General features: G+C 42.1%; 1 protein-coding gene across 7 annotated transcripts; it reads left to right on the forward strand.

Annotated features, from left to right (window-relative positions):
* Positions 1 to 76: 76 nt before the first annotated feature.
* On the forward strand, positions 77 to 17780 carry LOC125298638. 7 transcript variants are annotated; one of them, XM_048249466.1, is made up of 12 exons: positions 77 to 1233; positions 5123 to 5299; positions 5481 to 5654; positions 6559 to 6732; positions 6966 to 7105; positions 8757 to 8803; positions 14001 to 14758; positions 14980 to 15181; positions 15390 to 15809; positions 16071 to 16222; positions 16582 to 16735; positions 17753 to 17780. In XM_048249466.1, exons 7-11 carry the CDS (start codon positions 14676 to 14678, stop codon positions 16679 to 16681), a joined length of 957 nt encoding a protein of 318 aa, XP_048105423.1. In that variant the 5' UTR covers positions 77 to 1233; positions 5123 to 5299; positions 5481 to 5654; positions 6559 to 6732; positions 6966 to 7105; positions 8757 to 8803; positions 14001 to 14675; the 3' UTR covers positions 16682 to 16735; positions 17753 to 17780. The 7 variants fall into 7 exon arrangements, 5 of the variants coding, with proteins under 5 accessions (XP_048105423.1, XP_048105419.1, XP_048105422.1 ...); XM_048249462.1 differs by having other exon boundaries at positions 14001 to 14103; positions 14411 to 14758; positions 15390 to 16222; XM_048249465.1 differs by having other exon boundaries at positions 15429 to 16222.
* The last annotated feature ends 4685 nt before the right edge of the window (positions 17781 to 22465 follow it).

A 22465-nucleotide genomic window follows, 5' to 3' on the forward strand; every position in this document is an offset into this window, starting at 1 on the left:
CAGAATAACACAACATCCTTGTGCTTTTTTTTTCTGTTATTCAAGCCGGTAAAATTCCCAAATGGATCAAGAACAACACTCTGGTCTGGGGCTTCCCAGTGTTGTGCAATGTCACTGAGCTGCTGCTAGGAAAGGCAAACAAGTGGGCGACAGAACTGGGACAGAGTGACACGTTGTTGGAACCCACGTGCACAAAACACTACTACCTGCTTTTCAATTTGGTCTGAAACGTTAGATCTTTAAGATTTTTAGTTTTAATGTCAAAACATAGATTAAGAGAAAGCCATTTTGAAAATATCTAGTTCAACTATGGGCTTGATGATTTGTTCAGAATTGTGTACTGTATGATTATGTTTACTGTATGGTTCTTAGCAGACACGTTTGTCCAAAGTGACTTGCAATGAATGGCACTGATAAAATGATACTAAGACAAGGAATATCAAAGGTCCATATACTAAAATACATAGCTTTAATGAAATTAGTAAAACCTGAGAGAAAATGTCAAATACTGGTAGCATGCATGGTTATGGAGTAAACAGCTAATGCTGTTAGTATTGTTGCAACATTGATCTTAGAACACTTCAACATTCTACATATCTACATCCACACCTCAGCATTTTATTTACATTTCGCTTGGTTACTGCAACTGTGCTGCAACATTCATCAAGGCCGTTTCTGATGACATCATAAAGCTAACTCCATGGCGACTCACAATGACAGAATCTCAAGGTTCAAGTTGGACCTCATGTCTCTCATGAAGTAGTTTGGAAAATGCCACGCTTTAAGAGAGCTCTGCAGAATCTGTGCTGCTTTAGTGCAGCTAAAGAGGAAGTGGAGGATCCTGTGGATGCAGAGTTACAGGAGAGAGCGCGGCTGCAACGCACGACATGGCGCCAACGTAATTATGAAAAACGGAGGAAAGAGCAGGAGAGAAAAGGGGTCAAGGTCGAGGAGCTGCCCGAGACAAGCGGACGAAACGCCCCAAAGAAAAGCTCTCGCTAGCGTTGGCTGGATGAGAGCCGAATGGAGGTGGAGAGAGCCGCTGGGGCCGCCACAGAGGCCGACGAGGGGATCGGGGGAGACACGATGGAGAGAGCAGGAATGAAGGGAGACGGAGAGTCCGAGGACAAGACTCTGAGTCTGCTGGAGAAAAAGAAGGAGGAGGAGGAGAGAGTGGCACGCCTCCTGGACATCCGACGCCGGACCCTGGCCAAGAGATTCAGGACAGAGAAGGTGACGCAGAGAGAACACAGGACAAAAGAGATGGACACTCAACTCTGAGTGTACACATCACTGCCCAGAATGTGATCTGACATTTTTCAACTCCAGTAAAACACCTCCTGGAACAGATGACTGCTTAGCTCAGGCGTAAGGGTCAGAGGTCATATTACTGTGCAGTCTTAAAAGTTAAATCACGCTCTGTCAAAAGTCTTCTCTGAATGGCTACGGTTCTTAGCCCACAGACAAATCTGTCCCTAAGAGCTTCATCTAAATATCCAGAAAACTCACAGTATGTTGAAAGTTGTTTGAGTGCAACGATGTAATCGGCTACGCTTTCTCCGTCTTGCTGTTGTCTCGGAATCGCTCGACGATCACCATTGGCTTTGGTTTGTAGTGGTCAGTCAGTGCTTTACTGAGCAGTTTGTATGACACGGTGCTAGGTTTGGTCGGGGACGTTAAGTTCTTCAATAACCGATATGCTTCTGCCCCAATCATGGATAAAAATGTACTGACCTTTTTGTCAGAAGGCACAGCATTCGCAATTATCCACTGGTCAAAGCGTTCAAGATATGATTCAAAATCTTCATCTGATTCCTTATATTCCCCAATGCTTCCACTTTGGAAAGACGCCATGAAGCTAGCAATAAAGCTAGCACAGCTAACTTCACTTCACCTGGTTATTTTCGTTCGTGACTTCTTCTGAAAGTTTATCCCCTATCACTAGACGTGAGCCGTTTTCTCTCCGTTGACAATCAATCCCATCCTCGTCGCCACTGTTATATCCGTGATATATAAAAATGAAGAAACGGAGGCCGTATGCAGGTTAGGTTGTTTACTGAATCAAACCGCTCGCAGAACTACACACAGTACCCTACTTTTCCATGTATATTCCATTCGCCAGTAGGGGGCGATCAATTACCAACAGGTATATAACAGCGTGCAATGTTACGGAGGTGAAAAAAAGCAATCTTAGTGAGTGAATTGATATGAGGATCAAAGCTAAGGGTGGAGTCAAGCTGAATGCCAAGGTTTTTAACAACAGAGGTGGAGTGGACAGATGAGCCATCAATGTTGAGAGTGAGATGGGGAGATTTGGTGAGGATGCTTTTAGGGCCAATCAGCAGAATTTCGGTTTTGTCTGTGTTGAGGTTGAGAAAATTGTTTTGCATCCATAATATTAAGTCAGAGACGCATTAAGTGAGGGAGCGTGGTGGGGGGTCAGAGGGAGAGGGAGTGGTAAGATAAAGTTGGATGTTATCTGCATAGCAGTGGAAGTTGAGACCGTGGCAGCGAATAATCTGGCCAAGAGGGAGGATGTATATGAGAAAGAGGAGGGGCCCAAGTACAGAACCCTGGGGGACACCACGAGTGACAGGGGACTTGGGGGACTGATGTGGACCAAGTGTTACAAACTGCTTTCTGTTGGTGAGGTATGACTGAAACCAATTGAGGGCTGTGCCAGAAACACCAATAGCAGACAGACGGGAGATTACAACATTGTGGTTGATGGTATCGAAAGCAGCACTAAGGTCAAGGAGAATGAGAATGTTAAGTGAACCAGAGTCAGCAGACAGGAGGAGGTCGTTAACTATGCGTAGAAGGGCAGTCTCTGTACTGTGACATGAGTGGAAGCCAGATTGAAAGGGCTCATACAGGTCGTGGTGGTTAAGAAAGGTGTGTAGTTGTGAGGCCACCACTCTTTCCAGTACCTTGGCCAGGAAGGGGAGGTTGGAGATAGGGCGGTAGTTTATTAGTGATGTGGGGTCGGAGTCAGGTTTTTTGAGAATGGGCCTATAAATACACAATATTTATAATAACACAGAGTAAGTAGATATGGGAAATCAAATACATAGTAACATCACAATTTCAAACTGTATAGCATGAAATCATTAAGAACACGTTCAAAATGTTCATAAGTTATCAAACTAAGCACATAGACCTACAGAAAGCATGACAAATTTAGTTCCTCATTTAAGCCATGAGGTTCAGGTGTGTTCAAGGGTAAATATCCAAAACGCCTCACTACATAAGAGTTTTTTGATCATGTCTCCGCCTCTGGAGGGTGTATCGATTTTTTCTATCCCCCAAAATTTCAATGAAGCTGGAGATCCATGATTTGCCTGCATATAATGTCTTGCCATTAGCCTAGAAATCTAGACGCACCCTAGCGGCGGCAAATTAATTTGCTCAGCCTGTACGTCTAGTATCAAACCATAGGGATTTCTATTGGCTGACGCCGTGGACGTCATCCAATCACAGTGCTCTATTTTGTTAGAGAGTCTTAAGGCGGGCTTAACAGGATAACGACAGTCCCTCGACGGTGAACAACAAGGAAGGTGGCTATGGCCGAGCGAAGAGCGGTTGTTTGAATCGGCGTTGGTGTCATCTTTGGAGGAGTTGGACTTGTGCTTTTCTTTGAAAGTTGAGCAACACAATGCACTTAAGTCATTCCTTTCGAAAAAGGATGTATTTGCCGTTTTGCCGACCGGATACAGATATGGTCGTAGCGCTGGCCTAGGCAGTTTGAAAGACAATTCTCTGCCCGCCACTTGGATTAAGCGAGGTGACTGGTTCGATTCCAGACTATACATTTCAATGATATAGGATGGCCCGCCAGGCTATCTTGCCATGGCATAAGTGGTATTTTTAGTGCGAATTGCTGTTTTGTGCTCTGATATTCTAATTTTTAATTGACATTTGGTCTGTCCAATGTATACCATACCACATGGGCATTTTAATAAGTAAATTACATAAATAATCAATAGAATAAGATTTAGATTTAGATTTAGATAAGATTAAGATCCTTATGAGCTACTGTAGCACCCAAATAATCTCTCTGTTCTTTACATCAGTGATCCAGAGTGTAATGCTTTATTGTAGCAGAGTTTGGCTGAGTAGCCTTTTAGTCAAAGATAAGGCAAAACTATAATCAAATTATAATCTGTTCAAAGATCATTGGGCTACCTGTAGCACACCTCTTCCAGGAAGCCCACAACAAGAGCATGCTCAGGCTGGCCAGATATATTTCCATGGACACCTCACATGTTCTACACAGAGAGAATATCAGCTACTGCCCTCAAACAGGCGCTTTAGAGTTCTTTCTTTCAACTGCAATAGACTCAGATACTCTTGTATACATCAATCAATCCTTTTGTTAAACCATTAAGATCTAGTGCAATATCTATTCATGAATACCATTTATCCAAGTGTTGAAAGTTTGGATGTATTAACGTAGCCTCTTTGCAATATATGTACTGTATGCTTTGTCTTCTGTCATGCTTGATGTTTGTCTGTTGATACTGTCATGTGTGGCTAAGTTTCATGTTTGTCTGTTGATACTGTCATGTGTGTCTTTCGATGCTTTATGTCCTACATGCATGTCTACATGTCGGTCTATTGATGATATGTCTTACATGTATGTATTTTTTCTGTCCTCCTATCCTTAAATGAGCTGCCCAGGGATGCAAAAAGAATTTCAGCACAAACTGACAAATAATGTTGTATCGTATCATATTGTGTAGGTGCTCTATGCAAGTTTTCTGTCTAAAACTGGTGTGCTGACTACCTAAAAGGCATGCAAAACACCAGCCAGAGCAATATTGGGAAGATAACTAACTGGTGTCTGGGGATATAGTCAGTAATGCTATGCTGTAAACGTTTTTCTTCAATTTTACATGGAACTGCAGAGTGGAGGGCTGGTGGGAACACGTATTTATTCATACCATATACACCTCAAAATTAATCTAACGATACCAATCCTACTTGCTTGTTAAAAAAACATAGGCTACTTTGAAATGTATTTAACATGTTGTGAAAAGAAACATACTATTTGTCAGCAGACACAGCCAGAAGGATTCTGTATTTCTCAACATTTGTATTGTTCTATTGTTCTGGACTTTAGGTACATAAACTCAGCAGATGAGGAGAAGAACCTGACTCCAGCCCAGTGTTCAGCTCTGGCTTATCTGCTGCTGATGTCAGCTGAGGACTTGGAGGAGTTTGATCTGAGGAAATATCTGAAATCAGACAAAGGGCTACTCAGAATGCTTCCTGTTGTCAAAGTCTCAAGAAGACTTTGGTGTGTATAGCCTTGGTATTTCAAATTACTATGATGATTTAAAAAAAAAAAACTGATATACTGGCTGAGGGACATGGCGGTATTTCAACAGTTGTTTCAGTGTGTATAAAACTGAATAAACATGTTATGTATGTTTTGATTGTGTGTACAACTGACACGTTTATTCTTGATTTTAAAACAGGCTAAATTGGTGTCACCTCTCCAAGGTGAGCTGTCAGCTGTTGGCATCAGTGCTGCAAATGACCCCTTCCCATCTGAGGGAACTGGACATGAGTGACAATGACCTGCAGGATGAAGGAGTGGAGCTGCTCTCTGTGGGACTAAAAGATCAACAATGCAAACTGGAGACACTGAGGTAAGTTATTGAATGTAATGCTTCAATATATTATTTTACCCAACAATTTGATTTTAGCAAGAAATCAGCTTGTGGGGCAGCTGTGGCCTACTGGTTAGCGCTTCGGACTTGTTACCAGAGGGTTGCCGGTTCGAACCCCGACCAGTAGGCATGGCTGAAGTGCCCTTGAGCAAGGCACCAAGGCGGGGGCATGGCCTGCACTGGGTGGCAGGTAGCAGGGAGGGAAGAGCTGGTTTAAAGGGAGCCGGGTTGGTGATGGAGAACAGTAGTGAAGAAGCTGTGCATATGGTGTTCCTTTTCCGATCACACTCTGCACTCACATATTCAGTCCCTGCCTTAGCTGACTATTGTTATCGGTGGCAGAAGTTACAACCAACACAGATTCATAGTGGCAGCAAAACCAGTCCAGCGTCTCACACCACAACAATCTCCCCCCAGTGCCCTTTCCTCTCCACACTGAACATCCCCTCTCAGTTAGGTCTGGTCAAGGTACACGTACCTGCTGCCATACCACTGTTCAGCACACACTGTACCCACAGTACATTGCAATTGCACACAGCATGAGCAAGAAAGGCTTAACAAGTGAAATTCAAAAGCAACTCTTCAGAAATTATATGTCAGTCTGTTTTTCTCCTTTACTCTCTTTGGCTCATGAGCTGTGAATATATACAGTTGTGTCCTCTTTTAAAGAAGGGAAGGGATACAACTTTAATCTCCATTTAAAAAATTGAACCCTTTAGAATTGACAAGGTGTGTTGGATCCTGAATATTTTTGTAACATGCTTTCATACTTTAGACACAATCACAACATTTATCGTATGGCAAAAATGAGAGGCAATATCTGAGCTTTGCAAAAAGATGCGTACATGTATTCATGGAAGTTCAACAAGTATTTTCTATACAGGCTAAATCACTGCAACCTCTCCAAGACAAGCTGTAAAATCATGGCATCAGTGCTACAAAGAACACCTTCCTATCTGAGAGAACTGGACATGAGTGACAGTGCCCTGCACAATGAAGGAGTGGAGCTGCTCTGTGTGGGACTAAGAGATCCACAATGTAAGCTGGAGACACTGAGGTCAGTGATAAGGAATGTAATGCAATATATTATTTTACTACCATTTATTTCAGCAAGAAATGCCCATAGATTGCCCATCCGCAAGTTAAAACCCTCTATCTGTCATGTATTTTAATAATTAAAATGACTGAATTTGTCTGTTTGTCTATACTGAATGTATGAAGTACTAAATCTGAATATGAACTTTGATACACTTTCCATCTCTAATATTTAGGAGAAATCTTGTTTTGTAGGCTGTCTGGATGTCTGATCACCCAGAAGGGCTGTTCTTTCTTGTTGAGCTGGAGATGAACTACAATCACCCAGGAAACTCAGGTGTCAAAGAGCTCACAGACATACTGAATGATCCCAGCTGTAAACTAGAGACTTTCAGGTGAGTACTTGGTGTTTAACATTTCAATCTTAGATGACATCGCCGCTTGGGGTTTATATCTCAATGCCATAAAGGCTTTGGCAGACTCGTCACTCGTCAAACCTATGACAGTGGTATTGTCTGCAAGCTTCAGGAGTTTCAGAGAAGGGTCCCCCGAGGTGCAGTCGTTAGTGTAGAAGGAGAAGAACAGCGGGGAGAGGACACACACCTGGGGAGGGCCAGTGCTAATGGACCGGGTTTTGGATATGATGCTCTCCAGTCTAACCTGCTGCTGTTTGTCTGTCAGGAAGCTGGTGATCCACTGACAGATGGAGGCAGGCACTGTGAGCTGAGGGTGAGCTTCTGATAGAGGAGTTCTGGGATGATTGTGGACTTGTAGCTCGGTGTTTAAAACAAACATGAACCTGGCATACGTCCCTGGGGAGTTGAGGTTGTGCAGGATTTAGTGCGGTCCCATATTGACTGCATCATCCACTGACGTGTTTGGGTGGGTCCTGTTAGGGATTTTAGGTGGGTCAACACCAGTCTCTCAAAGGATTTCATGACCACAGACGTCAGGGTAACGGGCCTGAAGTTATTTAATCCTGTGATGGAGGATTTCTTGGGGACTGGAATGATGGTGGAGCATCTGAAGCAGGAGGGTACTTCACACAGCTCCAGAGACCAGTTAAAGATCCGGGTGAAGATGGGCGCCAGCTGATCCTGGAGCTTTCTTGATCTTCTGCTTTTGAAAGAGCGACACACAGATCCTTGTGGGTGTGTGAATGGTGTTTTTCAAAGTTATTCAGGTCATCAACTAGACTGGGGTTTTCTACAGGGAGGGAGGGTGGTGTCCTTTAGTCATGGTAGTTCCTTTTGGCTACCCTGATCTCCTTTTTTCAGCTTGTTCCTAGCCTACTTATAGACAGGGCCTGTTCCCCACTACTGTAGGCCTCCTCCATGGCTTGGGACAGCTTCCTGACATTAGGAATTAACCATGGTTTGCTGTTATTGTATGTGCAAAAGGTCTTTGTTTGCACACAAATGTCTTCACAAAAACTGATATCAGTGTCAGTGAGTTCAGCAGGTTCAAAAATGCCCCAGTCAGTGCAGTCAAAGCAGGCCTGTAACTCCAGCTTTCACTCCCTTGTCCACTTCACAGTCCTTGCCACAGGTTTAGAAATGATTAATTTCTGCCTGTAGGTTGGGATGAGATGACTCAGACAGCGGTCGGAGAGTTCTAGAGCTGCACAGGAGACAGTGCTATAGACTTCTTTTAAATCTGTGTAGCAGTGAACTAGTGTGTTTTTGTCCCTGGTAGGACACTTGATATATTGCCTGTATTTAGGGAGTATTAGTGAGGGAGTCTGGGTGTTTTTTTCTGTATGCCTACATTAGTTTCTCAGTCAGTGTTTGAAAGGCAATCTCACATAGATGGATAGATATATAGATAAATACTTCATTGATCCCCTAGGGGAAATTCAAGGTTTTGTTTTGTCTTTAAGATAGATATATTCATATTTAGTGGTCCTTTCTGCTTCAAACCAACTCTTGGAGTTTGAAAAGCACTTCTGTGCTACATTGTAAAAAACGACACAATTTAGCTTACAATGATACAGGAATATTTTATCAAGTATTTAGCCTCAACTGTATTTCTTGGATCCTTGTTAAGGTATGAAGACAGAGGAAAGTACAGGATTAAACCAGGACCGAGAAAATGTAAGTGATTCTTTTTTTTTTTTTTTTTTCGTTAAAAAAAAAAAAACAATTACTGTACGTTTGATTCGGAATATGTAGAAACAATAAGTGTGTGTGTGTGGGTTTGTCTGTACAATATGTGTGGGTGTGGAAGTGTATGTGTGACAAATAGAAAGAGTCTGTGTTTGTTCATAGGTTTAGCTTTACATACAGTATGATCCTTGAGCAGTGTCTGGCCCTTTCACTAGTGCACCCATAGGAATGCTAGATTTAGTCATCCCTATGAATTCCACCCAAACTTTGTTAAGAAAACATGTAGTCTAGTTCATCCATTGGAATGGATGATTTAAGTCCTGGCAGTAAGCACCTTTGGCTTGGTAGCTGGCTGTGGCCCTGGGATGGAAGCAACAACTTTTTAACCAATCATTGCCATGTGATGTCATCTAGTCATTCTAGTTATTATTTTCTTTAGCTATTTTAGATGGAACTATGCAATGACTTATCTGTATTAAGATAAGATATGGTGACCCGTTGGTTGTTTCTTGAGGGAAATGTGAAAATAACAGTGGGTGGAGTAGAAGGTTCACATTGATGACATCACATGGCAGGGATTGGTTAAAGAATTGTATCACGGTCACTTTGGACACATACACACCAAATATAGACTATTTCCATGGTTCGGGGATGATGAACAAGGAATGAAATACCTAAGGCCACACACACACACACACAAACACACACACACACAGTGGCGCCTGCAGGTGGACTGCCGTATGCACTGTGCGTACCATCAGGGCTACGCGGCTATGAGGAGAGAGACCATTCTCAATACTATAGGCTATATTCACTCCATATAGACAGGCTAGTAAGGAAAGCTGGCTCTGTCGTGGGAGCCGAACTGGAGTGCATCACTTCAATATCAGATAAAAGGACCCTGAGCAAACTGATCAACATCTTGGATGATGAATGAATGTCATCCACTCCACAGCACTATTATAAAGCAAAAGAGCTTGATCAGCTGGAGACTTCGCTCACTGCCATGCACAACTGAAAGGCTGAGGAAGTCATTTGTCCCCAGGGCCATTGAACTGTTCAATGCTTCACTTAAGGGAAAAGGAGAGATAGACTTCTCTGCATAGTCTGTCTGTCTCTCCACCCTCTCCATGTTTGAGTACTGACTGCCCACTACTGTTTTACTACTGTTCTACTTAGTGTTAATTTCGTCGGACGAGATGAGAGGAAATATGTTCGTCAACAACCTTTTATTTTATGACTAAGACGAGACGATGACGAGACGTCAGTAATGTCCTGAAACACTGACTAAGACTATCTTAAGATGCATTATTGTTGACGAAAAAATACGAGACTAAAATGTTTTGCATGAAATAAAAACTAGGATAAAATCTCTCTTCATTTTCGTCTACAAAATGAGAAGACAGAATATCTAGCTGTTACGTTTTCAAAATATTCCGAATTAGTTCATACGCAACAGCTTTCCTGTAGGCTAGTCTACGTGCTGTTGCTGCAACCCTGTGGCTGCAACACGGAACTACATGGAATAATAACACTGGAGATTTCTGCCAGAGTTAGCAAGCTAACTACCTAAGGTTTATGCCACAATGCTACATACCCAGAAGTTGAAGCTTCTCTCATACAAATTAACATCCCCCAGAATGTCCATACGAAAATGTTCATCATGTAATGTCAACTATTTAACTAGTTAGACTGATGATGCAAAGTTTGCTAGCAAGTAAGCTAATATGGAAAGTTCGCTAGCAAGTTAGCTATGGCTAAGATGGAGAGTCTGTTTGGGGAATGTGTTGTGTTTGGTATATCGCCATCTAGCGAGGCGGAGTAAAACATTAATACTTTGGTCTCACGACAGTGTTTCTCAAACTTTTTTCAGTTTCAGGACCACTTAACTAACCCTAGCTAAAAAAAAAAAAAGATTATACCTACTTCAACAGTAGCCTATAATTAGTCTACACTATAGGCCTACTCACTGAACCACCTTGCTTATTGTCTTTGCACTTTGCTTATTGTGTGGATTCATACTGTATGATTTAAACTGGCATATCTTACATAGACAGTGTTGCAGAACTGTTTTACATACAAGTTGGTTCAATATTGCAAACAACTCATCTATATTATATTTTACCACGTCTGCTCGCGGACCACCAGTGATTCGGACCACACTTTGAGAAACACTGGTCTACTTAATATGACAGTGGTCCAGTCAAATCTTTACTGTCTATGGTCAAATCCCAGCCGAGCTATAACTGTAGCTCGACTTACCTGTGCATGTAAACATACTGACTGACAAAAATCTGAATGAGTAATTATAACAGACGAGTAGCCCTGTGGACACACAATATTGTTGGAAAATTGAGATGTGTGAAACACTATTTGACTCAAATGGTAATCAGAAATAATTTGTTATAAAAAAAGACTAAAATGTGTTGACTAAAACTGACTAAGACTAAGATACCTTTAGTTTTCTTTTGACTAAAACTAGACTAAAATGACGAGACTTTTAGTCGACTAAAACTTGACTAACAAAAATGATATTTGAATGACTAAATATGACAAAGACTAAAAAGGACATTTCGTCACAAGACTAAGACTAAGACTAAATTAAAAATAGGTGACAAAATTAACACTAATATCTCGAAAACCGTGGGGTTTAGGAGGACCATTTTTTTTTGTATGTTGATCTCAAGGGGCCATGTCTACCCATTCCATAACCACTCATTTCATGTATAGCGCCACCTAGTTAAACACAAAAAAGTAAAAATGAGGTGTTGTAATTGAAGGTATCTGTGACCTAACATAGTCAAAACTGCACAAAATTGGAAGTGTAGGATCATTATGACACCCTCTGTATGCACACCAAGTTTTGTGGAATTCCGTTCATGGGGGCCACACAATAAATTAATTTATGTTACTATACACCAACTGGCCTGTAGGTGGCCGGAGACAGGCCGGAGACGAGAACCGTAGGGCCTAGGAGGTCCACCTTTTTTATATATGTTGGTCTTAAGGGGGCATGTCAACCCATCCCATTACCACTTATTTCATGTATAGCGCCACCTAGTTAAAAATTAAAAAGCAAAAAATTAGGTGTTTTCATCACCACAATATCTCTGGCTGACAAGGTCAAAACTGCACAAAATTAAAAGTGTAGGATCATTATGACACCCTCTGAATGCATGCCAAGTTTTGTGTACTTTCGTTCATGGGGGGCCTTACAATAAATTAATTTATGTGTACATTTAGTGACGTAGACCAACAAGGATTCCCGGGACACTGAAAGACCGGGGTACACGAAACTTGTACCACATGGATAGCATGGAACCGTCATTTTTCGTTTTGATCTGTAGCCCCCCTGCTGGACTGGACCCCCCGAATGGAGGGTAGGGCAGACACAGTTCTCTGTGAATATCTTGAGAACTGTAGAGCCTAGGATGACCATTTTTTTCCGTATGTTTGCCTCCAGGGGTCATGTTAACCCATTTCATGTGCACACATGTGCACAAACAGATACACACACACACACACATACATTCACAGTAATCATACGTATGACACATACTCACAGAGTAGTGGTGACAATTGGTAACAGCTCACCCAATGCTTTTACTATGCAGTCTTTTAGCTCAGTCACTAGCTATGTAATGCAGCAGAGGCTGTAGTTTATTCCTTCATACTTTGTATTTACAATATTTACAGTGTCAGACAGTCTGATTGTAAAGTGATTTTATTTGAACAGGCTATACTAGCTTAATGCTAAATATTATTTTGTATTTAGTTTCACAGATTCAGTGGTTACCTGTATCAATGCCCTTATATACAAGTAAAGAGTCAACTTTACTTCCACGTCTGGGTTTTCATTCAACACTCCTGACTGTTTAGCTATCTGTCAAATCGTGCAAAATAGACATGCACGCTGGAGGACAGAATACCTGGGCTCTAGTGATAGCAACTTAGCCTAATAGTGCACGGGTATTGTGTTTTTGATTTTCCCTGTTTAGACTAGAACAATACCCGTACTTAGTTGAGCATAAGATATTGTTGCTAATATTATTATTTGTGGTTTAACGCTTAGGTTAGAAGATTGTAGGTTCAACAAGCTAAATCTCTGGGTAGTGTGGTTAGTTTCTTATGAGTGTAACGTTAGCTACACCAGGCACGTAACTGAAGCATTCCGTTCGCGTTATGTACTGCATCAATTAGCTTCCAATAGGCCTAATCAATGGAAGTAGCTACACCTGGCGTGTTAGTGGCCTGTAGGCTACGTTCGGGAAAATAGACCATTCCTCTAATGGATTTTACCAAAGCCCTTCCTAGACACTCTCTGATTTTACACGTCGAGAACAGAACACTTCAGTTACGTGCCTGGTGTAGCTTTCTGTAATATAGGCTAGCCTAAGCCTAGCTTGTACCCTTTTCATGCATGCTAACGTCAAGAATATGAACATGCTATTTTGTAACAGACGTTAGGTGGAAAAGTGGTAAAACCACTTTCTAACTGTAGGCAGTGAGTGTGGTCGAAATGATTTGAACACAGAACTAATGTTGCACTACTTCGGTGGTGGTGTTCAAATGATAAATCCGAACCATTTCTTCCTCAACTCTTGTTTCTAAGGCAAGACATGCAACATTGATGTGTTATTGCCACAAATAACACAGGCAGGATTTTTTTCCGCCATGTTAGCAACTTGCTGTTAGCTCCTACTCCTACTTCGCTTGTTATTTTCTTTCATTGGCTAATGCGGGCAATGGGGGTAGAAGATCATTTTCGCATGCATATGCAATGCAACTTGAAGTGAGCTATAGTATTTCGAAAGTAAGAAGTAGCCTCATTGTATCGACATTGGTTGCAGTTCCATTAGAATTCCACTGGGGGTGATCGCGGGCGAGTGCAGGTTGAATGGGGGTCTATGGAGCTAGATGGCTAAATATATCTCTTTCACCTGCTTGTCGTGGAAGAATCGAAGATTTTATTGTAAATTATGCAAGTTCCATATAGATTTTAGATCTAAAGTTGAATGAACGAGTACTTATGTCCTTTTAATTCACCATATTCACACGGCGGCCATCTTGTTTTGACGTCATGCTCAGGGTGGGAAGTTCGAGTTCTGAAAAAACAGTTACGGTTGTGTGTATCAGTCGCGAATATGTCTTACTGCTGTGTGCCTCTGTGTAATTCCTACAAAAGACGGAAAAAAGACAAACAACTTTCGTTCCACCGGTTCCCGACAGACACCAAACTGAAGAGAGAATGGATATCAAAAATTAGAGACATCGGCACATTTTTCCAGGTAAGTGCATAATTATCTAGAAACTAGCTACCCAACCGGTTAGCTTAACTTCAGGCTGATGTTGTAATGATAGCTAGTAACCCTACTTGTTTACTTCAGTTTAACTCGCTACTTGTTAGATCAGCCGCAAACATGATGTGGTTTTATTTATTTATGGTAGACTGGATGTTGTGAACACCCTCGATAGAAATGCCACGTCTCAAGCAGTAGGGCCTAAGCTTGTTTTACCGACTTCAAGGAAAGCCCTGGTCACTGTATGTAGGCTAACTGCAGCTAACAGGCAGGCTGTTGTGTGTTGTTCGTGCAGATTACGTCCAACACAAAAGTTTGTGCCAAACATTTCGCTGAGGAGTGTTTTGTGCACCACGATGAGTCTGGTAAAACGTGCCTGCTGCCAGGAAGTGTCCCTCAGCTGTTTGCTTGGACAAAAACATCGCATAAAAGACAAATGAGAGTTATAGAGGTAGAGAGCTCAGTTAATGAAGTTTGTTTCATACGTCTCCTAACGTCATGTAGCCTTGTCCTATTGGTTGGTCTAAGTTACAAAGTGTTGATTCATTGTAGTTTTTCTCATGTTTTATGATTATATATACAGCAATGAACCTGCTGGAGAGACAGAGGATGTCAGTGTAGGCCTGGCTGGAGTTGACACTGGGTAAGTAAGACACTTATAAAGTATTGCCTATGTCCATCTTGCAAAATATCACACAGCTGCTACATAGCGACATAGGCTATGTGTATCAGCAGGGTATAACATGTAATCTACATTAATGAAACAAATTCACTGTAGTAGCTTACATGGTATACTATACAACTTATGTGATGACACATGAAATTGGAACTGAACTTTTTTTGATTTGTCATTGTCTCCTATAGTGCTGGCCAAGTTGTTAAGCCAGCACCCCACCCTGACCATGATTATGCTGAACCCTCTCAGTCACTGGAAGATCAGCTAGAAGCAGCACGGCAGGAGATCACTCGCCTTACACAGGAGAATAACATCCTCAAGGCATCCCGTTTCAGCTTGAAGCATTTTGAAAATGATTCAAAGTTGTTGACCTTCTACACTGGATTTCGGGTGAATAATAATCAAACATGCAGTCTTTTTCTAGTGTTGTTACTACAGTACTTTCTACAGTATTAGCAATACTTTGGACACAAACTCATATAGTAATTTATTTTCCTTGTGCATTAACATTGTGCTGATCTCTGTATTGTTCAGTAAAAATAAAAGGTGTCGGTTTTCTATTTTCTGTTTTCTTCTATTCTATACTTTTTTTTTATAGGATTACGAGACACTGAGAGCATTGTTCTTGTCCCTTCAGCCAACTGCAGAGGGCATGCTTAGGTGGAATCAGGCACAGAAAATGGTCAAACAGGATCAGACTCGTCAGGAAATGGCCCTAGTGGGCTTCAGGGCAGAGAGCTTATGTTTATTTGATCAGTTTTTTCTCTTTCTGTGCCGTGTAAGAGAGGGAGCATTAGAAGAATCACTGGCAGATCGATTTCATGTGTCCCAATCCACAGTTAGTGGGATAATAATAACATGGTCAAATTACTTATTCTTTATGCTTGGTTCATTGCCCGTGTGGCTACACAGATCAGCGGTGAATGCAATTATGCCACAGTGTTTTAAGGACACATTTCCAAGAACAAGGGTCATTTTGGACTGCACAGAAATTTACATTGAGAAAGCAAGTTCCAAGGTAATAAGTTCTGAAACCTATTCAAACTACAAGGGATCAACAACTCTAAAGGGATTGATTGGTGTGTGTCCTTCTGGTGAGAAAACGTTCGTTAGCAGTCTCTATGAGGGATCAATCTCTGACAAGCAGATTACCAAACAGTCAGGCATCTTGTCACTACTTGAGGAGGGGGATGAGGTAATGGCAGACAAGGGGTTTCTTATTGGAGATCTGTTGTCACCTATCAATGCTTCACTTGTTGTGCCACCATTTCTTAATCAGAGGAGACAGTTCACTAGGGAGGAAGTCACCACAACACAACAAATTGCCAGACTCAGGATACATGTAGAGAGAGCTATAGGGAGAATTAAGCAGCATCATGTGTTTGATGGAGTCCTTCCCCTTTCTCTGTTGGGGACTGTCAACCAACTATGGTATGTTTGTGCCATGCTGACCAATTTTCAAGGGCCACTCTTTTAGGCATGGAGTTATGTTAGTCATCACATTTAACATTCTTAACTGGAATTTTAATAAACTGAATAGATTCTAAAGTAGCATGATGTAGTTATTTTACTTGCAATGCATGTAAACTTTGGCTTTAAATGATGATGCTTAATTAGCTTACAACATGGACATCAATAAGGTGAATAGCTACAGATGAAGAAATACATTTTTATTAACAAAGTATATACATAACAATGGGGCTGTGGTCACTTAATGGCCAAGAGTTGGCAAGACATATTCAAAAAAGAATTTTTATCTAGTTTGGCTTTCATGTCCTCCCATAAAACAGCATCAAAGTGCACTCTCTCCAGATGGTAATCCTCCTTGCACATTACAAAAAAATCACACCATTTTGCTCCTGTAAGAGCCATCTGTCCCATGATTTGTAAGTGATATTCATGCCCATGCTTGAGGGAGAAGGTTCCATCCTCTGTTCTTCTCAGGTATGAGCAGTTTGTATGACACTCTTGGTTTGGGCATTTTATTTCAAGTAGGCCATGGCAAGGATCCGCATTCAGATCAGTAACTCTACGGTCAGGTGTGCAGCCTAGATGGGGGGCATTAATGTTGATCACAAATCCACAGGGGAAAATTTCATTACCAGTGACCTCAGAATATAATTTGGCAGCCACTGGCTCTAACTCAATTCCTCTCTTCATGAGTAGTTTGGCTAGTTTTCTTCTGTAACACAGAAACAAGACACTCAAAATCTGCACGCCGGGAACAGATGCGTTTGAAATTTGAGGCAGTTAGCCGTTGGGATCGCACTTCATGCCATACTGTGCTATTGTTTTGGAGCCTTGTTTCTACTTCTAATTGTACAGCTTCATCACAGGAAATTTTGAAAGTGTCATATAATTCAGAAAAAACTTTGGGCAAAACATAAGAGTAATTGCATGGCTGTGCAGGAAATGTAAAAGTGGGTAAGTTGTTAGAGAGATCAGGGGTGGTTAGGGTCTGATAGGTGAGAGATGATCCAAATGGGAGATTCCCAAATTCGGTGGGCATGTATGTAACCTATTGTGCATTGTTCTCTAGAAGTCTGGACATCTGACAGTCGCTTCCAATTGACTTTAAGTTGTCTAACAGTGAACTGGCAAATGATTCACAGGGTAGGGGTAAAGGGACGGGAGAGTACAGTTTTGGGCCAATACCGTAATTTTTATTTACCAAACTGTGATCAGTCTTGTTGGATTTTACCTTGTTAATTTTCAAGAGAGTGACAGGTTTGGGCTCTAGGCCTAATTCTCGAGAAGGGATGTGCCAGGTTTGGGGTAAGGAGGTTTTACTTTTGGTTAGGGGGACTGATTTGTATCCTAATTTTACAGGTTGGGTCGTTGTTGTCACGCTAGCATTGTGCTAATGAATGACATCATTGACATATTTGAAAGGCTTTTTAGACTTACGTGACTTCAAAAAATATAACAATCAACAGTGTGTATTTTCTTTGCCTCTCCTAGCGAATGCAACATTCAAATTACTATTCAAAAAATTATATCCAGAGAAAAGTGGATATTGAGGGGTAAAGCTCCATAGACCTCAATGCATTGTCCACTTGCCTGCGAGCGCCCTCAAGTGGAATCTGAGGAGGAACTGCAACCAGTCCAGAAACCGGAAGTAACCAGACAGTGCCAATTCTCTTCCTATTAGACATTCTCTGGTATGTCTTGGACGCTTATTTTTGGCAAAAAGGGCAATAGGTCAAGATAAGATCAAATAAATAAGTTGGTTGGCAAATAAAAGTGATGTAGAAACAATCTCCCCATTGTTACCATTGCCAACTTACAATATAATATTCCAGCTACATAGCAACAAAAGACTTTAGTGTAGCAATAAATACTACCTATAAGTGCAGATAAAATACAAAATACCACATTTCTGTTGTGCATCTCATAATGCCATAGGCCTAATGCACATGAATGAAGCCTAACATATGGGCCTGGGGTGATGAGTTTGGCACATGTATGTGTAGGCCTAATACATTAATAGGCCTATCTATTACCTCACAACCAAAATGGAATGAAAAGCCCTTTAAGAACCATGAGGCCTACACAAAGAACCATCCACTGTAGTGAAGAACCATCCACTGGAATAAATGGTAGAAAATGGTTCTTTAAAGTGTTATGTTGAAAGTAATGAAAGCACAGGAGGCCGACGTATTCACTATAACTCATTTATATAGCATTCAACATGGTAGCACATACACTCTACATCTGAACTCACACTTCTTCATTTCTCCAGGCTATATCAGAACCCCATAATGCTACATTACACTGACACCTAGTGGTGTGGTTCCAAGTGCAGACACAACATCCCCCCACAACGTAAACAATACTTCCTATATAAAGTACAGTACAAAATATCATTCCTGTATGAGCCTGAACGGATAAGGCCTTTAACAAAACCTAAAATAGAGACCTAAGGAACTCATGGCTTGTAACGCTATATCACTGGACCTATTATTTAACTGTAGGCTATTGTAACAAAGTGAGCGTCAAAGATTTAAGCTCTAGCATAACTTGGAAAGGATATGACGCAGTCCTGATTTCTTGCATCTTAAGTTTTATAGTCTTTCAACCAGTCAGGAGGTCTCCGTTCTCTGGCTGGATGTGCTCGATCGTTCTTGTCTCTCTCAGGTGCGCAGTCTTCAGCTGTTCCATTCCTAGGCTGATCTGCAGGGGTCACCGCTGTGTCAGGTGCTTGAGTGCACTGATCTGCAGATGTCACGGCTGCGTCTGGTACGTGAGTGAGGTGAGAGGAATGCCAGAGTTTCCCATCAGACAAGCCGTATGTGCAGGGACCCACCTGCTTTTGAATTTCAACTGGATCTGTGAATCTGGGATGTCCTTTAGGAACATGAGTCTGTTTCCTCACTCTTACTTTGTCCCCTACTTTAAAAGCAGGAGTGCGCGCTCCCCTCTTCTTGTCACAATATGCCTTAACCTGAGATTTGCGGGTGGACACACGATGGCGTACTTCAGCATCACGGCTTTCACATGTTGGCAATGGCAGTATAGCAAGTTTGGTTCTCATTTTGCAACCAAACAGTACTTCAAAAGGTGAAACACCCATCATGGCATGAGGAGTCGCTTGGTAAGTCTGGAGGAATTCTGTCATCGCCTGTTTCCATGGAGCAGCTTGGACGATGGCAGCTTGCACACAGCTTTTAAGAACTCGATTGAATCTTTCTACAGCTCCGTTAGATGCGGGGTGATACACAGACACTTTGATCTGTGCAATGTTGCGTTCCTTCAGGAATGTAGAAAGCGCAGTGGAAGTCAGTTGTGGCCCATTGTCTGTCACTACACATTCAGGGTTGCCGTAACGACTGAAGGTCGTAGTGAGAAAGCCGATTAAAGTCCCACTAGTAATAGACGATGTAAATGCCACTTCAGGCCATTTTGAATAGTAATCAGTAATAGCAATGGCATACTGTACCTACAGTCCCAGTTAGCCGTTTCAAATGGTCCTACTATGTCAAGGCCTAACTTTGTCCACGGGGCTGCAGGAAGAGGAACTGGCTGTAGTGGTGCAGCGAAGGTCTTTGCTGTGCGATCTACGCTTTGGCAGAGTGTGCAGGCTGAGATGTAAGACTGGGCTATTGCATCCATTCCAGGAAACCAATACAACTCACGCAGACGTTGTTTTGTTCTTACTATGCCCTGGTGGTTCTCATGCGCCAGCACAACTAGTGTTTTCCTTAAAGCTATGGGCACCACTAAGCGTGACACACAAAGCACTAAATTTCCATGTACACTCAGTTCATTGCGCATTTTGAAGTATGGCTGAAGCTCCACACTCAAAGGTTTCGGAGAGGCAGGCCATCCTTTTTGAATTTGTGTGCGTAAAGCAGAGAGCTCTGCACACGACGCAGAAGCCGACTCAAACTCGGAAGGTGTAATGGCAGCTTGTGCTGTGGAGAGCAGTGCGACCAACTCAGGCTCAGTCTCAGGTTCGCATGCAGCAGCAATTGGTAAAGGCAGTCGAGACAGACAGTCTGCAGCAAAGATTCTAGAACAGAGCTCTGTTCTAGAATCTTTGGTCTGCAGTTTGGTTCTGTGTGCAGGCACGGTAGACTACGTCATAATTGAAACACCGTAATCGTGCTGACCATCTGGCGATGCGCATTCCAGCTCTATCAGCCCCTTTTGTGCACAGAAGAGTAGTGAGGGCCTGATGGTCAGTGCGCAGAGTGAACCTGTGCCCCCACAGGTACGTCCTCCACTTCTCAACCGCCCAAACTCAAACCAAGGCCTCTTTCTCGACGGTTGCATATTTTCTTTCAGTCTGTGTAAGAGTTTGTGCTGCAAATGCAACTGTGCGTTCAGTGTGTTTAGGGTGAATCTGTGTGAAGGCGGCGCCTATGCCATAGTCAGAGGCATCAGTGGAAATGATGCATGGAAGAGCAGGATATAGAGCTAGTGTATATATAGCATACAGAGCTAGTGTATATATAGCATACAGAGCTAGTGTATATATAGCATACAGAGCTAGTGTATAAATAGCATACAGAGCTAGTGTATATATAGCATATAGAGCTAGTGTATATATAGCATACAGAGCTAGTGTATATATAGCATACAGAGCTAGTATATATATAGCATATACAGCATACAGAGCTAGTATATATATAGCATACAGAGCTAGTATATATATAGCATACAGAGCTAGTATATATATAGCATACACAGCATACAGAGCTAGTATATATATAGCATATAGAGCTAGTATATATATAGCATACAGAGCTAGTATATATATATAGCATACACAGCATACAGAGCTAGTATATATATATAGCATATAGAGCTAGTATATATATAGCATACAGAGCTAGTATATATATAGCATATAGAGCTAGTGTATATATAGCATACAGAGCTAGTATATATATAGCATATAGAGCTAGTCCCGGGCTGTCCACCAACAGCTGTTTCACCTCACTGAAGCACTTGTCAGCCTCGTCAGTCCACTTGAACTCTGAGTCACTACGAAAGCAGGCACGTAGTGGCTCAACCACAGTTGCGTAATTGGGTATGAATTTGTTGTACCATGAAAGCATCCCAAGAAATGAACGCAAGCTGACTGCATCCTTTGGCGGAGGTGCTTGTGTGATGGCTTGGACATGTTCTGCATCTGGCTCAATTCCCTGTGCAGTCACTAAGTGTCCAAGAAAGCGCAGACTGGACTGTCTGAACTGGCACTTTTTCTCATTTAAGTGCAGGCCTGCATTCCGAAGGCGCTGCAGCACTGCATCTAGTGCAGCATCATGTTGAGCTTGTGTACGTCCAAAGCATATTATGTCATCCAAAAAATTTTGGACATTTGACACCCCTTCCAGGACCACAGACATCATCTTCTGAAACGCAGCGGGAGCGGACGCTAACCCATAGGGAACACGGCAGAATCGGAAAAGACCCTCATGAGTTATGAACACTGTCAAATCTGGGTGAAGTGGAAGTTGATGGTATGCACTCTCCAGGTCAATTGTAGAGAAAATTGTAGATCCAGCTAAAGTAGCAAGCAGTTCTTCCATATGTGGTAGAGGATGACTGTCCACCACTATAGCTTTATTTGGTTCTCTAAGATCCACACACATTCTTATGCCACCTGTTTTCTTTTGTGTCACAACAATGGGTGAAACCCAGGGTGATGCGTCAATACGTTCAATCACCCTAGCGGAAAGCAGTCTATTCAGTTCATCAGAATCCGAGACTTTGACCTTGTGCATGAATCCTTTAGCACAACCCATGGCTGAAGAATCCTCACTGGCCGTGGAGAGCTGCATGACTGGGCAGGAGGCAGGTGAGTTGTAGGCAGGTAAGGCAGAAAGAACTGTTCCTCCTTCAATGCGCAGCTTAAGAGCAGCAATCAGATCCATCCCCATCAATGGTGTTCCATTCTCTGTTACATAAAAGGTCACTTTACATACGTCATTGTTTCTCACTACTGTAGCAGGCATGCAACCCAGCACTTTGATTGGAGTTTGTGAGTATGTAACCAGGCGAGCTGCAGGTGGCTGTAACGGCATTCCCTTGAAGTTTTCCTCGAATATGCCTTTTGGTAACACAGACACTGACGCTCCAGTGTCTACTGTCAGTTTAACAGTCTTTTGTGCTGTCCCAGCGCAAATGTCCACAGTGCAATGGAGCTTAGCTGGCGACTCTGACTGT

This window comes from Alosa alosa, chromosome 7, assembly GCF_017589495.1.
Source record: "Alosa alosa isolate M-15738 ecotype Scorff River chromosome 7, AALO_Geno_1.1, whole genome shotgun sequence".
In the NCBI taxonomy this organism is placed as follows: domain Eukaryota; kingdom Metazoa; phylum Chordata; class Actinopteri; order Clupeiformes; family Clupeidae; genus Alosa; species Alosa alosa.